Source organism: Vombatus ursinus, unplaced genomic scaffold (assembly GCF_900497805.2).
Source record: "Vombatus ursinus unplaced genomic scaffold, bare-nosed wombat genome assembly UNPS02014807.1, whole genome shotgun sequence".
Classification (NCBI taxonomy): Eukaryota; Metazoa; Chordata; class Mammalia; order Diprotodontia; family Vombatidae; genus Vombatus; species Vombatus ursinus.
Window position 1 is genome coordinate 54,542,428 of NW_020954585.1, and position 18,750 is coordinate 54,561,177.

Genomic DNA, 18,750 nt, shown 5'->3' on the forward strand with positions numbered 1-18,750 from the left:
ATGCAAAGACAATTTGAGAGAAACCTGGGAAAGCTCACATGAACTGATGTAGAATAAAGTAAGCAGAACTAGGAGAATAACTTATAAAGAAAATAAATTTTAAGTTTTGAAAACCTTGACTAGTGCAGTGACCAACCATGATTCTAGGGAAATGATATTATCCACCTCCTGACTGAGAGGTAATGAATTGAAGATGCAGAATAAGGCACACCCTTTCAGATACAACCAAAGTGGGAATTTGTTTTGCTTGACTATGCCTATTGTAAGAACTTTGTTTTTATTTTTGTCCTAAGAAGGGTAGCATGCAAGGGAGAGAGGGAGATAAGGAAAAGCCAAGCAAAACAAAAAATTAAACAAACAAAAAGCCAAAAAGAAAAAAGAAAGGGACATTGAAGCATCTTAAAACACAAACACACACACAGGAAAAAAAAAAAACCAAAACCAACAACAACAGAAAGAAGGCCAGAAAGAATCAAGTAGGATAGTTTTAAAAACTACAGACTGAATCCACTACATATTTAAAAAGAAAAGCAAACTGTGCATAGTAAATACCTGTAATTTCATATATAACTCTCTTTTACTGCTCTCCTACATATATGGAAAAGTCCATTTTATTTGGTGTTAAGTTCAGCAAAAATTTTTTTTTTAAAAGGACAGGATTTAGAAGATGTAGGTGTTGGTCTTAATAGGCTTTTCAACTAACTAGCTATCTGACTATGAGAAAGTATAAGTAATTTAACTTGTTTGACTTTTGAAGCCCTTTACTGGTCCCATCCTGTCTTTTCGGCCTTATTATATATTACTTCTTTTCTTGAATTCTGATACAGTTAACTTGGCTTTCTGTTCTCTTGATCGCATTCTATTTCCCTGCCTTTGCAGGAAAGGACAATCACCTCAGAGAATTCCTAACTTCCTAGAAGACACAACGTAAATACCACCTTTTACACCTGGAATTTCTGAGCTGGGTCAATTGAAAGGGGTCTGTGGATAGATTGCAGGGGGTCCATTGATTTTTTAAAAAAATCTAATTGGGTGGGGCAGCCAGGCGGCACAGTGGATAGAGCTCCAGCCTTGGGTGGGAAGAACATGTTATTGGGAATTATTAGAATTATTAGTAATATTAGACACAAAAAGCATCAATATAACAAAAAATTGGCAACATTTTCATTACAGTTCAATAAAAATATAATCAACTGCAAAATGAGTGTATTTTGGTGGTGAAATAAGTCCTACCAGGATAAATCTTGATAAGTTTATCTGGATCAATTGTGTCAGTACAGGCCTTTAAAAATATGTTAATAATACGGCATGACATTAATCGAGTCATTTTAGAATCTTCTTCCAGTGTATTAATAATTTGAGGCATCAATAATTCTTGTATTTCTATTATCTGTAATTAAATAAGAAAACACAAGAAATAAAAAGATTAACTTCTAATTAAAAATTGGAGCTAATCCTGTTGATAAGAATTTTCTTTCATAAACCTGGCATACAGTATGTGCACTTATGAACATAAAAAGAAACATAGGGTTTTTATGTAAAATTTAAATGAGTACTTGGTCATTTCTGACATTCCCTCCCATCAAGCAAATGTTTACTTAATTTAAAAAGTTATTTTGTTGAATCTATCTAGTTATTGCCCACAGTGCACCATACCCCCTTTCTATAATTAATCATGTAGCATGAAAATGATTCATGACAAGATTATTCAAGAATATATTTTTTCTTCCAATTGGCATTTTAGTCATACTTTGAATTAGAAAGAATTACTTCTTTAGTACACCACAAGATGGTGCTCATGCACTACATGGATATTTTGAAATAACTTTTTTCCCCCTTAGGTGTTCTGTTACTGTTCTGCGGAAGAAGCTATGAACTCAAAACAACAGCAGAAACTTACTATTTTTAATAATTATTTGATTTATTTTTTCAACTAATGCCTGAGTAGAGATATTTTCCCAACAAGACATGTCTAAGATTCCAATTACACCATGGTTAAATTTTTATTACAAAAGCAACCTTTGTCAAAGAGATAAAAAAAATTAGAAAAATAGAGTAATTCTTCTTAAATACCTGTGATTACCAAAATGATTGAGAATATATGTTTATGAGGTAAAATATACTAACCTCGTGAACTTCACTGATTAGGCCTTTTCCATTTCTATATTTTGTTATATCTCTAAAAGTTTTCTCCTTGATCTCAACAGAGCTATAGGCTAACAATTTTTTCCCCTCATTTTTTCCAATCAAAACATTTTTATAATAAGGAAGATCTCTGAACTTAACTACAGATAATTTAGTCAGTTAAAATGTAACAGCTGAGTTTTATGAACTTAATACTTTATAATAAATACTGATATTTTTGTAACCAGAAAATTTTTTATTAACTATATCTGTTCAAAGCTTCTTCCCAGAATTCTTTTACATTTAATATGGCTTGGAAATTATTTTTGGCACTACTCATGTTTTCTTACATATGCTTTACAAATGAATTTGAGAATTGTACCTGTTTTGATGAAAGTATCTCACTGTGAATAAGAGCCCAAAGGCATGATATAGCTGTAGTTCTAATAGCAGCGGCTGTTCTTCCAGCATGCCACTGCAGATTAGGAACCAATATGTCTTTTATCACTGTCTCAAGGTGGCCATGGAACTGCCTAAAACCAAACATTGAGAAAGCAAATAAAGAAGGTAAACAGTTGCTTTATAAAGGAGAAAAAAACCCCCTAATTTCAAAAAACTTATACTCAGCAAAAGAAAAACAGAATAAATGAATAGAATTCTTTTTTTTTTTTTTGGCTACGCAATGAGGTTAAGTGACCTGCCCAGGGTCACACAGTTAGTAAGTGTTATGTGTCTGAGGCGGGATTTCAACTCAGGTCCTTCTGAATCCAGGGCTGGTGCTCTATCCACTACGCCACCTAGTTTTGCCCCAATGAAGAGAATTCTTAAATATCACACTAACCAGATGTAAAGAAAGGAAACTGATCCTACTCCTTTGGTGTCTGCCTACTCTTAGGAAGGATAGGAAGGTTTGCCCATCCACTCATATGCCTAGGACTACTCTTAAAGCCCACTCAAAAGAGGAAGTGGCCAGTGCAAGGAAGGAGCCATAAAACGCAGACTTCTTATTTTGGGGCTGTAGAAGGCCCCAAAAGCCATTTGGCCTGTGGCAACTAAGGAAAGTAGCTTTAATGCAGCAGATGGAATCTAAGCAGGCTCACAGGAAGTTTTCCCCAAGTCTCACTCTCAATAAACTGAGGAATTTATTAATGATTATATCACAGTTATAAAAATATTTTCTTGCCAAAATTGTTCTCACTTCAAATAAAAGAAAACTCATAGAAACAGACAATATAAATCCCTTTATACATTATAACTCTCAAAAAAAGGGAAACATTCACAGGTTCCATCCTAAACATTATCGTTAAAAAAAAGGTGGGGGAGGAAACGATATAATCACCCAGACTGCCAATAAGCAAAATGGGTTCTGAGGGACCCAAAGTACAAATATATAAAACATATGAGTGCATATAATAGGATGGTCAATTTGGTTGAAACAAGAAATACTTGATGACATAGGCTTTCTAAAAAAGTTGTTCAATTTTCAACTAGTTGATTAAATCAACATACTATGTATATAGTCCAAGTCCAAGTTCAAAACCACATATAGCAACTTTCAAATGTTTTTTAATGCAAGAATATATCCCTTAGCATCAACAGATTTCTCCAAATGAAATACCTTCATAGTAGTATAGTATAGTAATTTGTCTTAAGGATTAATTTTATTACATAGATTCTTTACCTCCCTCCCCAGTAGTGAACTAGATATTCTCTTAAGATTTAAAATGTGGAAGAAAAAATTTCAGAAATCACTGATTTACATACATGTAAAGCTCTAGAAATGATCTGTATTTATCAAATGAAAATTAATTCTCTATTAACATATCAATCCATATTTCTTACTTCATTTGCCACATTTAAAAACATTTATATAATTATTAAATTGCTTTCTTTTCTTGGTTTTAATATCTCTTCCCCAGCAGAGGGCATTTCAGAGTCAATAATGAAAACACAAAAGTTTTTAAAAGGATTTCTGGTTTAACATGATTTACAGATTTTCAATTAAAATTTTCAATACATTTTAATTTTTAAGCCAAGTTATCATTTTCTATGTAAAAATTTAAAGGAAGAATTTTTTTTAGTATTGCTTAAAATTTACTTCTGTAAGATGGTCTACACAAAATGATTCTGAAGAAATGTATCAAAGTTTGCTGGCAACATATGAAGGTTTCTTGCTATGCCAAAATGACATACCCTCTTGTAATTATTTTTTCTAAATGTCTTACATTTAATGTCTGCAAGTCAAACTAGTAAGTCAACTAACAAAATAAAATCATTAGAAAAAGGAAGAACAATGAGCCACAAGGAAGCTGCTTTAATAAGGTAAATCAGAACCTGTCAACCTGAACTGCTAAAATGTGGAAAGGGGGAAAAAAAGCAAATTACTTCCAAATAATGAATTCTATTGTGTAGAGAAAAATGTACATCCGTTCAGGAAGAACTAGTGACTCTAGAGTATTTTTGGTCTGCCCTAAAATGAAAATGTATGCTAAGTAAAATTTTCTATCAGTCTTTTCTAAAATCAGTCATTATATTTGTGTCAGGTTTGTTGTGTCAAAAGAAAAAAGTTTATCAAAATGGAATATCATTCCTTTAATCATTCAAACCACATATTGAAAAGCAATCTTTTTTATAAGCATTTTTTTATGTTGAGGTTGATATTAAATTCTCAATTTTTAATCAAAGATTAAGCTGTTAAGTCATTAATGGTGACTCCCTAATGATTCATCTTTGTTCCTGGCCTTTTTCCTACTGTTTCTCCTGTTCTGTGTATGGATTTCTAAATGAAAGATGTGGCACAAGTCAAAAGGCAATAAATGAAATATAAATATATAAATATATAAATACATATTTATAAGACAAAGCAGCAGCCCATATTATTTCAGAAATTTCACTTTATCCAACCCAATTCTACACAAAGGATACAAAGAAATTCAATTCCACAAATATTTATTAAGCACCTACTACTATGCTACTACTGTAGCAGGAACTGAAAGATTTACAGAGTTTGGATAAGACACAGGTCCCTGTCCTCATAAAACATACCTCAATAAAGATACCTCTAATCTCATCCATTAAATCAATCAATTGATATAAGTGCTAGCAATTCAATTTAACTTCCCCATTTATTAAATGCCTACTAGAAAAGCATGGAGGATGCAAACATAAGAAGTCCTACTCTAAACAAATGCACATTCTCCTAGGGCAGGGGTTGTTTGGCCAGAGAGTTAAGAATTTTACAATTTAAAACATAATAAAACCAATAGAATAACCATTCTTAGTTGCCAGCAGTACAAAAATATGTGGTGGGCTGAATTTGACACTCAGGCTCATAGTTTGCCAACCCAGGGATCTAAGATCATAGATTTAGAGCTGGCAGGGACCTTACAGGCCCTCTAGTCCAGAGGTTCCCAAACTTATTTGGTCCATCACCCCTTTAAAAAAAATTATTCAATGCCCACTTGAAAACAAAATTTTTTTTTTTTGAAATTTGCATCATTTCAAAAAATATAATTTTTTTAAAAAAATGACATCTTAAATTTAATAATTTATTATAAATTTGTGGGTTTTCTCCTGCATTTAAATTTTGATGACACAATACTGCATCATGTAACTGTATAGTACCGTACTGTAAACAAGTCATCACTTGCACATATTCCTGCTGATGCATGCTGGACTTCCAGACAACGCGCAACATGCTTGCCTGCCAACACTTGCTTATTAAGACCTGTTGGCAGACTTGATCACTGATTAGTTCTAACTTGCATTTTGTGTGTTTATTTGAAAAATAATGTAACCACTATGACTTTAACTCTGTTACACAACAGATGAAACATATGAACGGTTTTTCAAAATTTTTTTATCTTCTCTTCTTTCCTTATGCTTTCACTGCCCCCCCCTTTCAATGCCCTCCAATTGCACCTGAGGCTACCAGCCCCCTGGATTGTTCCTGTGCTTCCCAGGGGGTGATATCACCCACTTTGGTAACTTTTGCTTCTAATCCAACCCCCTCATTTACAGATGAAAAATCTGGAGTCCAAAGAGATTAAGTAATTTGTCTGAGGTCACAGTGAGGGTCAGAATCTGAATGCATGTCCTCTAACTCTAAATCCAGAGTTTTTACCACTATACTAGGTTGCCTCACCAGAAAAGTAAGGACAAGATGATTTAAGGAGGGAGGGACCATTAACAAGTGGGGATGAGGGCAGACTTCATGAAGGGATGTAACACCAGAGCTGAGTCTTGATGAAAGCTTCTAATGAGCAAAAGCAGACCCAGTTCTAGGCATGAGACAGCCTGTGCAAATGCAGGAAAGCAGGAGATAGAATACTGACTTCAAGGTACTACATGCAATTTGTCTACAATGTAGAATGTCTAGAGGGGAATAATGTATAGCAAGGTTGGAAGGGATATTGAAGTCAGCAAAATATAGAAAAAAAACAACCCCAAAGAATTAAAAAATACATTCTATAAAGGAAAAGTAAAACTAACATTTATCAGCATAATCATAATTTTTTTGGTATCTGGTCATGCTTGTCTGCTTATTTATAAGATTAAATATTAGGACTTTTAAAAAGGCTGTGAATATAAAGGATTTATTTACTTCTAAGTAGAACGTCCTCTTGGATACTGTCTACATGGACAAATGGGGCCAAATCTCTACTAATTAAAACATTCCAATGGATATAAATTATTAGACACTCTCAGAGTTTCATAAGGTAGCTTGTTCCTTTTAAAATGCCAAAAGATTTTTACAATCATATGTTTGCAGCATATTAAAATGGCTAATATTCAGCAAGCTGAACATCTCTTAGCCATTTTATTTTTTGTTATTGTCAACATGTGAAAGATCACTATCAGGGAACAAGTGATCCTGTTGTGTTATTGTAAAACCAAAGAACAGGAGAATTTGATAAAAAACAAACAAACAAAAAAATAAGCTCCCTTCAGAGACTATTCTACAATATCAGCCGGCTAAACCTCAACAAATATTTTTTACTTTTTACATACTGATAAAAATTTCCACACATAGTATTGATGAACGAGTTGTCAGTCACTTCCTTTGAGTTTTCTTGAATTGTTTTTTGTTTGTTTTACCACATTTCTGTGCATTTTTTTTTCTTTTATATGACCTAATTAAATGAGTGCTCTGTTCCTGGGTCTGTCTTCTTTGCTTTGCATTATATCATTAAGGTCTTTTCAAATTTCTTTATATTTTCATACTTAATCAAATTGTAGTATGTTGAATACTTAGGTTGTTTCTGAAATTATAAATACAAGTATTTTTGAAAAATTCTTTCTTTTTGATAATCTAAGGCTCAAGTGTGACCATGACAATCCTCTGCTCCCTAATTTATTTCTCCCAGACATATATTTTGAGAAGCAAATCAATGAAGATATTCCTTGCATCACTTCCCTTGGCCAGTTCTCTCTGTATTTATTTTTTTGTTTTTGTGTTCTGAAAAAGTAAAGTGTCTCCTTTGAAGTAAATGAAAAAAAAAAACAATTGACTAGGAGTTCCAAGACCAGGGGTTAAATCCCAGCTCTGCTACTATCTATGTGTGTGACCTTGAGGCAAATAACTTTCCTTTTCTGGACCCGTTTTCTCATCTGTAAAACTACAGGTCTAAACTAGATAATCTCTAAGTTCCCTTACCTTCTCTAGCATCCTATGACTCCAGGATGGTATGTTATCTCTAAAGCAAAGGATTACATGACTAAAGACTAAACATAAAAGACTTAGATTCCAAAATCTTCAATGCCTCCTTAACTATCTCTTGGACAAAGTACAAACTCTTCAACTTGACATCTAAATCCCTTTATAATTTGATATCTATAATTACAGACATTACATTACAATTTCAGATATTTCAAATGATTCCTTTTCATGTACTACATGATTCAGTTAGATTGGCCTACTATGCTCCTTGAAACTGGCATTCTGTTTTCCATCTCTGCACCTTCACACAAGCTGTCTATCCGCTGGACCTAGAATGTACTTCCTCCTCACTTTTGCCTCTTACAATACCTCACTTTCTTCAAGGGATTACCTTCACATTCTCTAGCAGAATGTGGGGCCAAGACCATTTTCATCTATCCTTGTGTCCTTCACAACACTATCTAGAACATAACAGGCACTTAATAAAAGCTTGCTTGTTTCCTGAATAATACTTTCAGGAGATATTCTCAATAACTAGGTCAAAGGATATTACTTTCAAAATTTAGTAGCTTACTGTCAAACTGCTTTGCAAAAAAAATTTCACTAATTTTTCCTAGGCATCTATTTTGTGTTCATATTTTTGTTTTCCTAAAAGATAAAATAAAATTCCCTTTAAACTTTATGCTTTTCTTTCCTGCATTCAAATACAACCAAGAATTTCTCTAAAACAGCTTTAATTCAAATTATTCAAAATCCTGTGATAATTCCTTAACAAAAGAAATTATTACAAAAGGCTTCTTGTGGAAAGCTATCTCAATTTTAAAACTGATTACTTTGCATAAGTTAAGTCTGTTTTCAAGTGGAATTCCTTAGTGTAGCACAATTCAAAAGACTAGTGTTTCTTTGCTGAAGTTCAGAAAAGTACAATAACTAGAAGATAATATTATATTTGAATATATTAATGCTATGATTTTAATTATTGGGTCCTGAAGAGCCAATTTTCCCATTTATAGGCTATTATCTATATGAATATCTATTCACTAGTGGGAGGCCAGCCAAAGTTAAATGTTGATTTTTCTTATGGCAACAATAACAAAACCTGTTTCGCAGGGCTGTTAGGATCAAATGAGATACTCTATCTAAAGCACTTTGCAGGCTTTAAAGCATTATATAGAGTTAGTTTTTTTTTTCCTTCATTCACTTGGTTTTTACTTTATGCATTGTTTGGTTGAACTCCTTTCAGTAATTATGGAAGGTTCTGCAATCCATATCAAAGCAACTCATAGGATAATAGTTCCAAATTCTATTTGGTTATAATTTTATCTTTAGATCGACCCTAACTGATCCACCTCAATACACTAAGCCCATTTCTTTCTCATTTCTCTTTTTAATATTATAATACTTGTCTTATTTTTCTCCATATGTTTTATTACTTCCTATCAACAGAAACATTTTAAGAAGGTTCTTCAAATCAATGAGATTTTTAAGATAACTACATAAAGATACCTTGAGGATCATAGTAAAAGATGTGAATACCTTAATAATAGTAAAGGGCAGTAAAAAAAATACTAATTTGCTTTGTTTGTAAATGTACCACAAGATCATTACAAAATGAGAGCACTTAATAGATACATCGTTAAAATACATTCTAAAAATTTTTCACTTGATGGAATTTTAATGACCATACTGAAATAATTTTGATTAAACATTTCTGACTCACTATTTAAAATAATAGTTTATTCCCCTCTGACAATTTCATTGTTCACTTTCATTCAATAGTAAATAACTTAGAGGATCATACAGTATTTTTGAAATTATCATCTCAGTTTTTATAAATCACAAGGACACATAATGAGGATGAGAATTACGTGATGTTTCCAAGCCATGCTACCTACTCTCCAGTCAACCACCTCATTCTTCTCATCCCTCCTCCCAAAAGAATCCTGGCCTCTCCCATGCAACGATAGGCTTTGCTACTTCTGATTTACCTTGTCTGGGACTGGACCTTGACATCACTTCCTTGCCACTTCTAAAAAAGCTGCACACTGCCCCTTCAGCACCACGCCCTACACACACACACACACACACACACACACACACACACACACACACACACACACACACCCGCCCCCCCCCCACCCCCAACCCTTTATGTATTGGCTTCCCTTTAGAATGTGAGCTAAGGGACATAATATCTGTATTGCACTCTTATGTTTGCATCTCTAGCGTTTGGCCTTACCAAATGACAGGGCATAATAAGCACTTGATAACTGGTCCATCATAATTTTTCAATCATTTATGTGGTAACTTACATAAAGTAAGAATATACTTACTGCTGAGAATTCACAGTACTGTTTGCTTCTAAAAACACTTGTGATAAGATTGTGAAGAGAGTCAAGCGCATTTGTGGATCTTTAGTTGTTTGAAGACAAGTCTTAATGATAGGAATAAAGTAATTAAGAGCTTTACCTAATACAGGACCTGGAAAACAAATTGAAAAATTGTTTTAGTAGCTTGGCAGTTTATTTATATATTTGAATTTGAATCCAAAAGATGTCATTACAAATTATACTGATTTTTATTTATGACAGAACATATAAAGAAATACAGAAGAGGAATGAATGTTTTCCATGACATATATAAAACAGGCTTAAATGGAAAAGGTGATTAAACTTGGAAAAGTTAAGAGTATGAGAGTGTTTTTGTCTCTAGTTAAAACTTTCAGTTTATAATTTCCTGATTTTGAGATGCTTGAGTATTTTTCCAATAAAAGTAATTAAGGACAATTTAAAACAGAATACTATACTCATACATTTAATTAAATGATTTTTTGGTTTCAAACTTTTTTTTAATTTCTTCCACCCCCCCCACCCATGTAACAGCATTTAACTTTTTCTAATTATATGTAAAGATAGTTTTCAACATTCACTTTTATAAGATTTTGAGTTCCAATTTTTTTTCTTCCTTCTTTCCCCTCTCAAATATTTTTCTTGAAAAGCAAATTAATAAGAAATTCTCAAATAGTTAAATGATGAGCCTAAGTTAACTAGGTTTCTTAATTTACCTACAACTGCCCAAACGTTTCTCAAACTTTGATGTAGTGACACTAATACTGATTTAAAATGTTCTAGGCTATTGAGATTCTAAATAACAGTAATGATATTAAGTATCTAGAAATTCTTTGTCACAAAATAAATCTCTGATGTCTAAACTTGTATTGCAACAACGCACAATAACACAGACCATAAAACATTTTCTTTGCTATACACTGTGCCAATAAAGTTTTAATTTAAGAACAAAAGGTTTACTCATATTAAAGTGAGTTCAGCTACCGATCCTTTTGCTAGTAATGTAATCTATAACCATGCAAAGCAGTCTGCACCTCTGTCTTTTAAAGATCCAGCATCTCAAAACATTTGAGTCAAAATCCTTCAAAATGAAAAAATTGAGGCACTAGGAAGGAGAAGCATAATTAAACAAGATGGTACATGTAGGAATGAAAAGAAAATGAGAATTATTTTAAAAGGAGTTGTACCAGTTGAGCCAAAAAACAGACAACAGGCACACATCAGCATAGGTGAATGCAAAGTGTTTGCTCAGAACTTTGATGATTTATTTTCTTTCAGCAACACACATCAGGCAACATCTAGAAATTCTTCACTCAGAGGAAGAGGAGAATATCAGATGGTATCACTCTCCCAATGTTTACTGAAGAGTTTTATTTACAATGAAAAGTCAACACAAAGTAAAAAAAGGTGATGCATGGACCTAGAACCAAACATGAGCTGCTGTGAATGAGACGTTTTCTTCCCCCTGACATAAAGGAGTCTTTCATTGCCTACCTTACCAGGTTGTTATAAAAGTAAAGTGCTTTGTAAACCTTAAAGGATTATACAAATATAAGTTATTATTGGGTTCTATTCATGAATCTTAACTAGCTATTTATGCAAAAACTTCATGTATATTTAAAGGTTGCTTTGAAAAAATTTTGTGTAATGTAAATAAAATAAAAATTGGACTCATCTTTATCCTATGGAATTGAGAAAAAATATTTTAAAAATTGGTTAATAATTGCAAGTATTAAATTATACTTCAAGTAGATTAACATTAATTTTCAATTGTTTAAAATTACATCATCAAAACTGAAATAAAAATATATTTCATCATAAATATATGTATGTATAAATGCGCTACATTTAATTCTGTCCATTGGGGAAAAGAGAGATCAAAGAGAATGGGGTCAAAATTCACACAGGTTGTTTTGGCTCCTTGTATTCAATTAGGTAAACTACTGAAGCTTTTTCAAATTGGCAAGGTGAAAGAGAAAAATTTACCTCATTAATAGAGTCCTTTATAGATTGCTTATAGAACACTTCTAAATCCTCTGACCAATTACACAAGAATTTATTAAGCACCTACTATGTGCCAGGCACTGATGAATATATGATGTTAAACAGAATTAATATAAGCAGAGAACTTAACTGCATAGCATTTCAAATTATGTAGGAAATAAAAAGAAAACAGATACAGTTTTTAAAAATAAAATTCTATTCCAACACTTAAATAATGTTCTTTTCTAGTTAAATTTTACTAACTCAAAGTGAGAATTCCAGGCTGTAGCTATAACCACAAACCAGTTTTCAACAAAAAAGGCAAAACGCCTAGGTAACTACATTTTGAAGATGGGCTGTGTAGAGACTGCTAGTTGAAATGCACCAAGTTTCAACATAACCAGTTCCTTGATTGAATTGAATACTTTTTTTTTTCTTCTCACACTGGTTTTCTGGTATAGAAATGTACTCTAAGAAGCAAATTCAGAGTCAGCCTTTGGTTACTACTTCCTAAGGACTTATACTCTAGAAAAGACATTCTGGATCCAGCAATGGATTTTGCATTGGAATCAACTTTTAGAAACAGTATGAAACATGGTGATTGGAATAATGTAAGAGAGAGAAGTCAAAAGTATAAAAGCAAGGGAATACCAAATGAAGGACAATTATTGGAAGTTTGTTACTGCTAAGAAACTTTTAAAGTCACTGTTTAAAAGTTTCTGACACTTATAATCAAGGATCAAACTACTTCCTGATAAAATAAATCTTACTGTGTTCCTATAATTTCAAACACTGAAATTTAACTTGCTATCTAGTAATGATCAAATTTCCATCTTTACTTACCACATTTAGATACTACTCATGGATATCTATCTAGATTTTCTCTCCAATAGACAAGATATCTAACTCAGTTACATACTGGGCTTGGTTTTTTCTACCTTTATTAGCCTGGGTTCACCTGTTCCCTACATCAGGAACGTCTCCACTACTTTTTTTTAAATTTCATTTTTGTTTTTTTATCCCTCAAACTAGCACATAGGGAGAATTTAATAACTCCTTGCTGACTGACTGACTGATTCATTTACCAAAGTCCTACCAAGCCTTCAAGGACTGCACCAGATACTAATCACCTCTTCTTTTCTATAAACTGCACTTGTTTGTCTTTATTGAGGCATTTAACATTTAAATGAAAACAAATAGATATTATCTTCTATCATATTTTAAAATTTCCACATTAAGAATTTTCTTTGTATCTAAGACCATCTTCAAAGGCCTCAGGATGGAAAATGCTATCCACATCCAAAGAAAGAACTATGGAGCTTGCATGCAGATCGAAGCATACTATTTGCTATTTTTTTCTTCCGTTGTATTTTGTTTCCTCTTTCTGGTGGTTCCTCCTATTGGTTCTAATCTCTACTTACAACATCACTAATACGAAAATATGTTTAATAGGAATGTATATGTATAGCCTACATCAGATAGCATGCCATCTTCGGGAGAGAGTTGGGGAGGGGGAGAAAAATTTAAACATCAAAAGTTTATGGAAGTGATTGTTGATAAATCAAAATAAATTAACCAAAAAAAAGAAGAAATTTAAAAAAAGATTAAAAAAAAGGAATTTTCTTTTTCCCGTTCCTTGATTTTAAATTGTGCAGAAATTAGAAGTGGATTTACACTCCCTCTTCCCCCAATCTACCCCAAGACTGGAAATGCCTGGAGAGGAGGGCTTTATCATGGGCTTCCGTTTCTGAATGGCAAATGCCTTTTCCTCTATCCTTAACACACACACACATAACTAATGTTTAATAAGGTATAAACTATAGAAACTGCATGCCTAATCAATGCTGGAAATTTAGGTGAATTTTGTGAGTTCTAGTTCTAGCTCTTTCAATATCATGTAAGACTGAACCTCATTATACATCATTATGTGGCAATTTTGCCTCTTTACAAGAGATTTTCCCAGGCTTCTTTAAATTCTAAATGATTAATTCATATATTGTTCAAAATAACTGACAAATAATATGTAAATTATTTTAATATGTTTGAATTTTATGTATTCTTTATAGTTAGTATCAATGTTCTTACAATCCAAAAAGTTGGTAGGAAAAATTACTTGGATGAAATAGAGAAGTGGGGAAAGCTTTATGGAAGGTTATGGTTTAAAAAGAGATAAGATTTTAATTAAACTTGGCACACATTTTAAAAAAATTCAAATACATATACACATTATATATGTATATAACATCCAGAAATATTATGTGCAGGTTATTTGATGACATCACAGAATTCTAAATTTTGAAATGTTTACTTTAAAACTATGCAATCAAAGCACCATAAAAATATTATATATTTCTGGGGAAATGTTTCTAAAATTTCAGATCTGGATTATAACAGAAGTTAATTAGGGTGACAGAGAAAAGCATTCCTGCAACTACCTACTTACATACAAAATTTAATGGACTGATAAATTCAGTTTTGTTGGGATGCTAAGCTACGCATATGTTTAAGATAATACTTAAATAAAATAAAAGATTAAAATATTCTCAAGGTTTAACATTAGAAACATATAACTAAAGCATATATTCTATCAACTACATTAAATTTATTCCACTCTTCATCTTTTTCAGAATACAGGAACAAAATTTCAGCAAGAAACAACTGATATTTTTAAAGGAACAAATCACACAATTCCATCAGACAAAATGGCTAGATAATCACCACAAACAAAAAGGAAAAGTTTGCCTTTTTTCTTGAGAAATTCACAAATGTTAAACAGAATTGATATCAACCATGCCTATAAAGTTAATAAAGTATAACAAGAAAATTTCCCTTAACAGTGATAATAATTTAAGGTGTTTCTCGATATCTTAAATTCTTATCTCCATAGAGTAACCATTTTGGGGGGGGGGAAGGAGAGCTTACCTGACTGAGTGACAACTACTTCAAACTGTCGCAGTTCAACTGAATGACAGCTCCAATCCTGATGTGATGAAGTCAGCCATTCCATAAGATGATCCATGTGCTGCTGATAGAGATCTAGGGTTCCATCCCATTTCTGAATCAGAGCTAATAAGTTCATTGTCTCCTGAACCTGTTAAACATAAAACCTTGGAGTAGTCCCAGTGTTTGAGATTAGGGAATCTTTTGGTGCAGTCACATCTTTATTAAGCATGTGAGAGTGCATTTACATTCACACAAATTACATTATGTCACATTTACATAAGAAACGAGGAAGACCAAAGAACTGCAGGATCATAGATTTAGAGCTGGAAGGGCCCTCAGAGGCCATCAAGTCTAACTCCTTCATTTAACAAATGTGGAAACTGAAGCCCAGAGAAGCTAAGTGATTTGATCAGGATCACACAGCTATTAAGTGTCTGAGGCAGGATTTGAACCCTATTCACTACTCCATGCGGCTTCTGACAAATAATCATGCCCTAGCACTGCCAGGCATATACACCTGCCCCCACCCCCAACACAAAAAAGCCAAAAAATGTAAGTTGGAAAATTACAAAGAACAAGAATGACTCCAAAGAAGAGATAGGAGAGGATATCTCCCCCTTTCTTTGCAGAGATGAGAGGTCCACAGGTGTGGAACATGGCATAATTTTTTCTGATGTACTGAATGGTTTTGCTGATTTTTTTTTTCTTTTCTTCTTCTTCTCTCACACCCCCTCTTTTTTTTTTTTTTAAAGAATATTCTTTGTTATGTGGGATGGCTCGCTAGGATGGGGGAAAGGGGGATGAATACACAGGGAAATGTAAGTGATGAAAAAACAAGAGATATCAATAAAAAATGATTTTAAAAATGAAAAATCACCCTCAATATTAACATTTTAAAATTATCATTTGCCCATCTATAATTATTACAGTTTTAAATAGATGAGGATTTTGACCAATATAGCTGCCTGAGGAGGAGGCAGACCCCCAGCTCCAACACATATACTACAGCAAAACCATGAAGTCTGCACCAGACCAAAAAATGATCAAGAAATCCATTAAGAAACCACAATAAGTGACTTCTTCCACCTGAGAACTGTATAAAAAGTCAGCTAGAAGGCCAGTGATGGAAGAAAAGGGATTCCTCCCACAAATCAAGTAACAATCCGAATAGAGATGGGAAATAAATAGACTGCAAGGGTGGTATCCAGAGAGAACAAGAGTAGAATGATCCCCTAAGAAAGCCCTAGGGTGGCTCTTACAATAGAGGGGAAATGGGGGAAGGTGAGAGGGAATTAGTGAATCTTATTCTCATAGGATTTGACTTAAGGAGGGAATAACACACACACTCAATTGGGTATGGAAATCTGTTTTACCTTACAGGAAAATGGGGGGGGGGGACAAGAGAGTAGGGGGATGATAGAGAGGAGAGAAGATTGGGAAAGGGGGTAATCAGAAAACAAATACTTCTGAGGAGGGACAGGGTCAAAAGAAAGAATAGAATAAATGAGGGGGCAGGATAGGATTAAGGTAAATAGAGTTAGTTTTTCACAGCACGTCTACTACGGAAGTGTTTTGCATAACTGCACATGTATAACCTATATTGAATTGCTTGCCTTTTCAATGAAGGTGGGTGGGGAGGGAGGGGAGAAAATTTGGAACCCAAAGTTTTAAAAACACGTTTAAAAAAATGTTTTCACATGCAACTGGGAAATAAGAAATACAGGAAATGGGGTACAGAAATCTATCTTGCCCTACAGGAAAACAGAAGGGGAAGGGGATAAGAGAAGGGGGGGAGAGACAGAAGGGAAGGCAGACTAGGGGAAGGGGTATTCAAAATGCATGCCATCTTGGGGTGGGGGAGGGGCGAGATGGGGTGAAAATTTGGACCTCAAAATCTTGTGGAAGTAAATGTTGAAAACTAAAAATAAATAAATTTATTTAATAAAAAAAAGAAAAAGAAAGCCCTATGGTGGTTAGAAAACCCAGGATGGGGTTAGAAGTTCTAAGGGAGCAATAGCACAGTGATCAACAACCGGTGTGGTGCCAGAGCGTTCAAACCTAATATCCCAGACCCAATTTCCCTGACGTCCCCAACACACAGTCCTCAGATGCCAGAGGAGGCAATGAAGATTTGAGCCTCAAAGACTGGGTAGGATGGGGGGTGGGGAACTCCCCACAGGTAGAGGTGAGTATAGAAACCTAGGGAATCCGGGATAAAACCAACCAGAGCAAATCACCTCACTCAATAACAGGGGATAGAACCTAGCTCTGGTAAAAAACCAAAACCAAAACAAAACAAAACCCAAAGATAGGAACTAAAGCTGGAGAGATAAGTAAATCAAACACCAGTATAAAATATCACCACAAATACAGACAGCTCCCCAAGAGAAAAAACAACTCCACAACAACTGCAAATATAGAATCAAAAGAAAAAAATAGATTTTCCACAAGGACTACATGAATATTTAAAAGAAATTAAGAGGTTAAAAAAAAAAGAAATAATCTTTGGTGGAAAGAAGAATAAAAAGCTTAGAAGAGAAAGTGGTAAACCTTACCTATGAAATAAACTCCCTGAAAACTAGAATAGACCAAATAAAAATCAATGACTTCATAAGACAGCAAGAAGTATTAGAAGAAAATTAAAAGAATGGGAAAAAAGAGAAGGAAACGAATATCAAAAACAATTGACTTAAGAGCTGGTCAAAGAGAAATCATTTAAAAATCACTGAACTCCCTGAAAAATTTTAAGAAAAAAAAAACAAAAAACCAAAAACTGCCTAGATCTATTCAACCAGAGGGCAAAGTAAAGATAGGAAGAATCCACCAATTACTCCCTAATAGGAGCCCCAAAAGGAAAGGTTCCAGAAATACCACAGCCAAAATACAAAGTTCCTATATAAAAGAAAAACTACTGCAAATATCCAGAAAGAAGCAGTTCAAGTGCCAAGGAACTACATGAAGGATCATACAAGCCCTGGCAGCTTTTTACTATAAATGAAAAATCTTGGAATGCAATATTCCAAAAGGAAAAGATACTGGCTTACAACCAAGAATAACTCATCTTGTAAAACTGAGTAAAATCCAACAGCAGGAAAAAAAAAATAGATTTTTAATGGACTAGAGGACTTTCAAGCATTTCTGAGGAGAAGACCAAACCAGAGTAGGAATTCTGGAACACAAACACAAAAGAATCCTAGAAAGGCAAATTTACTTGAGTAACTGGAAAGAACTGTATGATAAGCCAGTGCTAATATTCTTACAGGAAAAGTAGAAATGTATCAACCTTCAGAACCTTCATGTCTTTGAAGGGTACCGAGGGAATTAAATAAGAAAAATGGGGGTCCTGGGTGGTGGATTAGTTCTCTTTTGAGGGAAGAAAGAAGGTATATAGTAGAAACAAAGACAAAAGGGATGCAACTTGGTATTTCTCATAACTAGGATGTTTGAGAAGAAGATATAAACATGGAAGAAAGGATGGGAAGAGCAGGCATCAGATAGATTTCACCTTTATCTGAAAGGGACAAAAGGGGGTTGAACACACACGAATTCACACAAATAGTTTGATCTAGAAATACATCAAACTAAACAGAGAAACAAGCAGGGATAGGGAAGAAAGTAGATTAAGAGGAAGCATAATACTGCGGAGGGAATGGTCACAAGGAAAACAAACCTCTGGATCCTGAAGGGGAGATT

The 18,750-nt window shown here is 33.6% G+C and overlaps 1 protein-coding gene across 1 annotated transcript in view; it reads right to left on the reverse strand.

Moving 5' to 3' along the window:
* LOC114051896 (dynein assembly factor 5, axonemal-like) overlaps positions 1-18,750 on the reverse strand; it is a 71,767-nt gene that overhangs the window by 10,101 nt on the left and 42,916 nt on the right. The window contains exons 8-11 of the mRNA XM_027874282.1: positions 15,037-15,205; positions 10,117-10,264; positions 2,507-2,657; positions 1,234-1,390 (exon numbers count right to left, since the gene is read on the reverse strand). Of these exons, the coding sequence (XP_027730083.1) occupies positions 1,234-1,390; positions 2,507-2,657; positions 10,117-10,264; positions 15,037-15,205 (625 nt within the window). The remainder of the gene's footprint in view (positions 1-1,233; positions 1,391-2,506; positions 2,658-10,116; positions 10,265-15,036; positions 15,206-18,750) is intronic.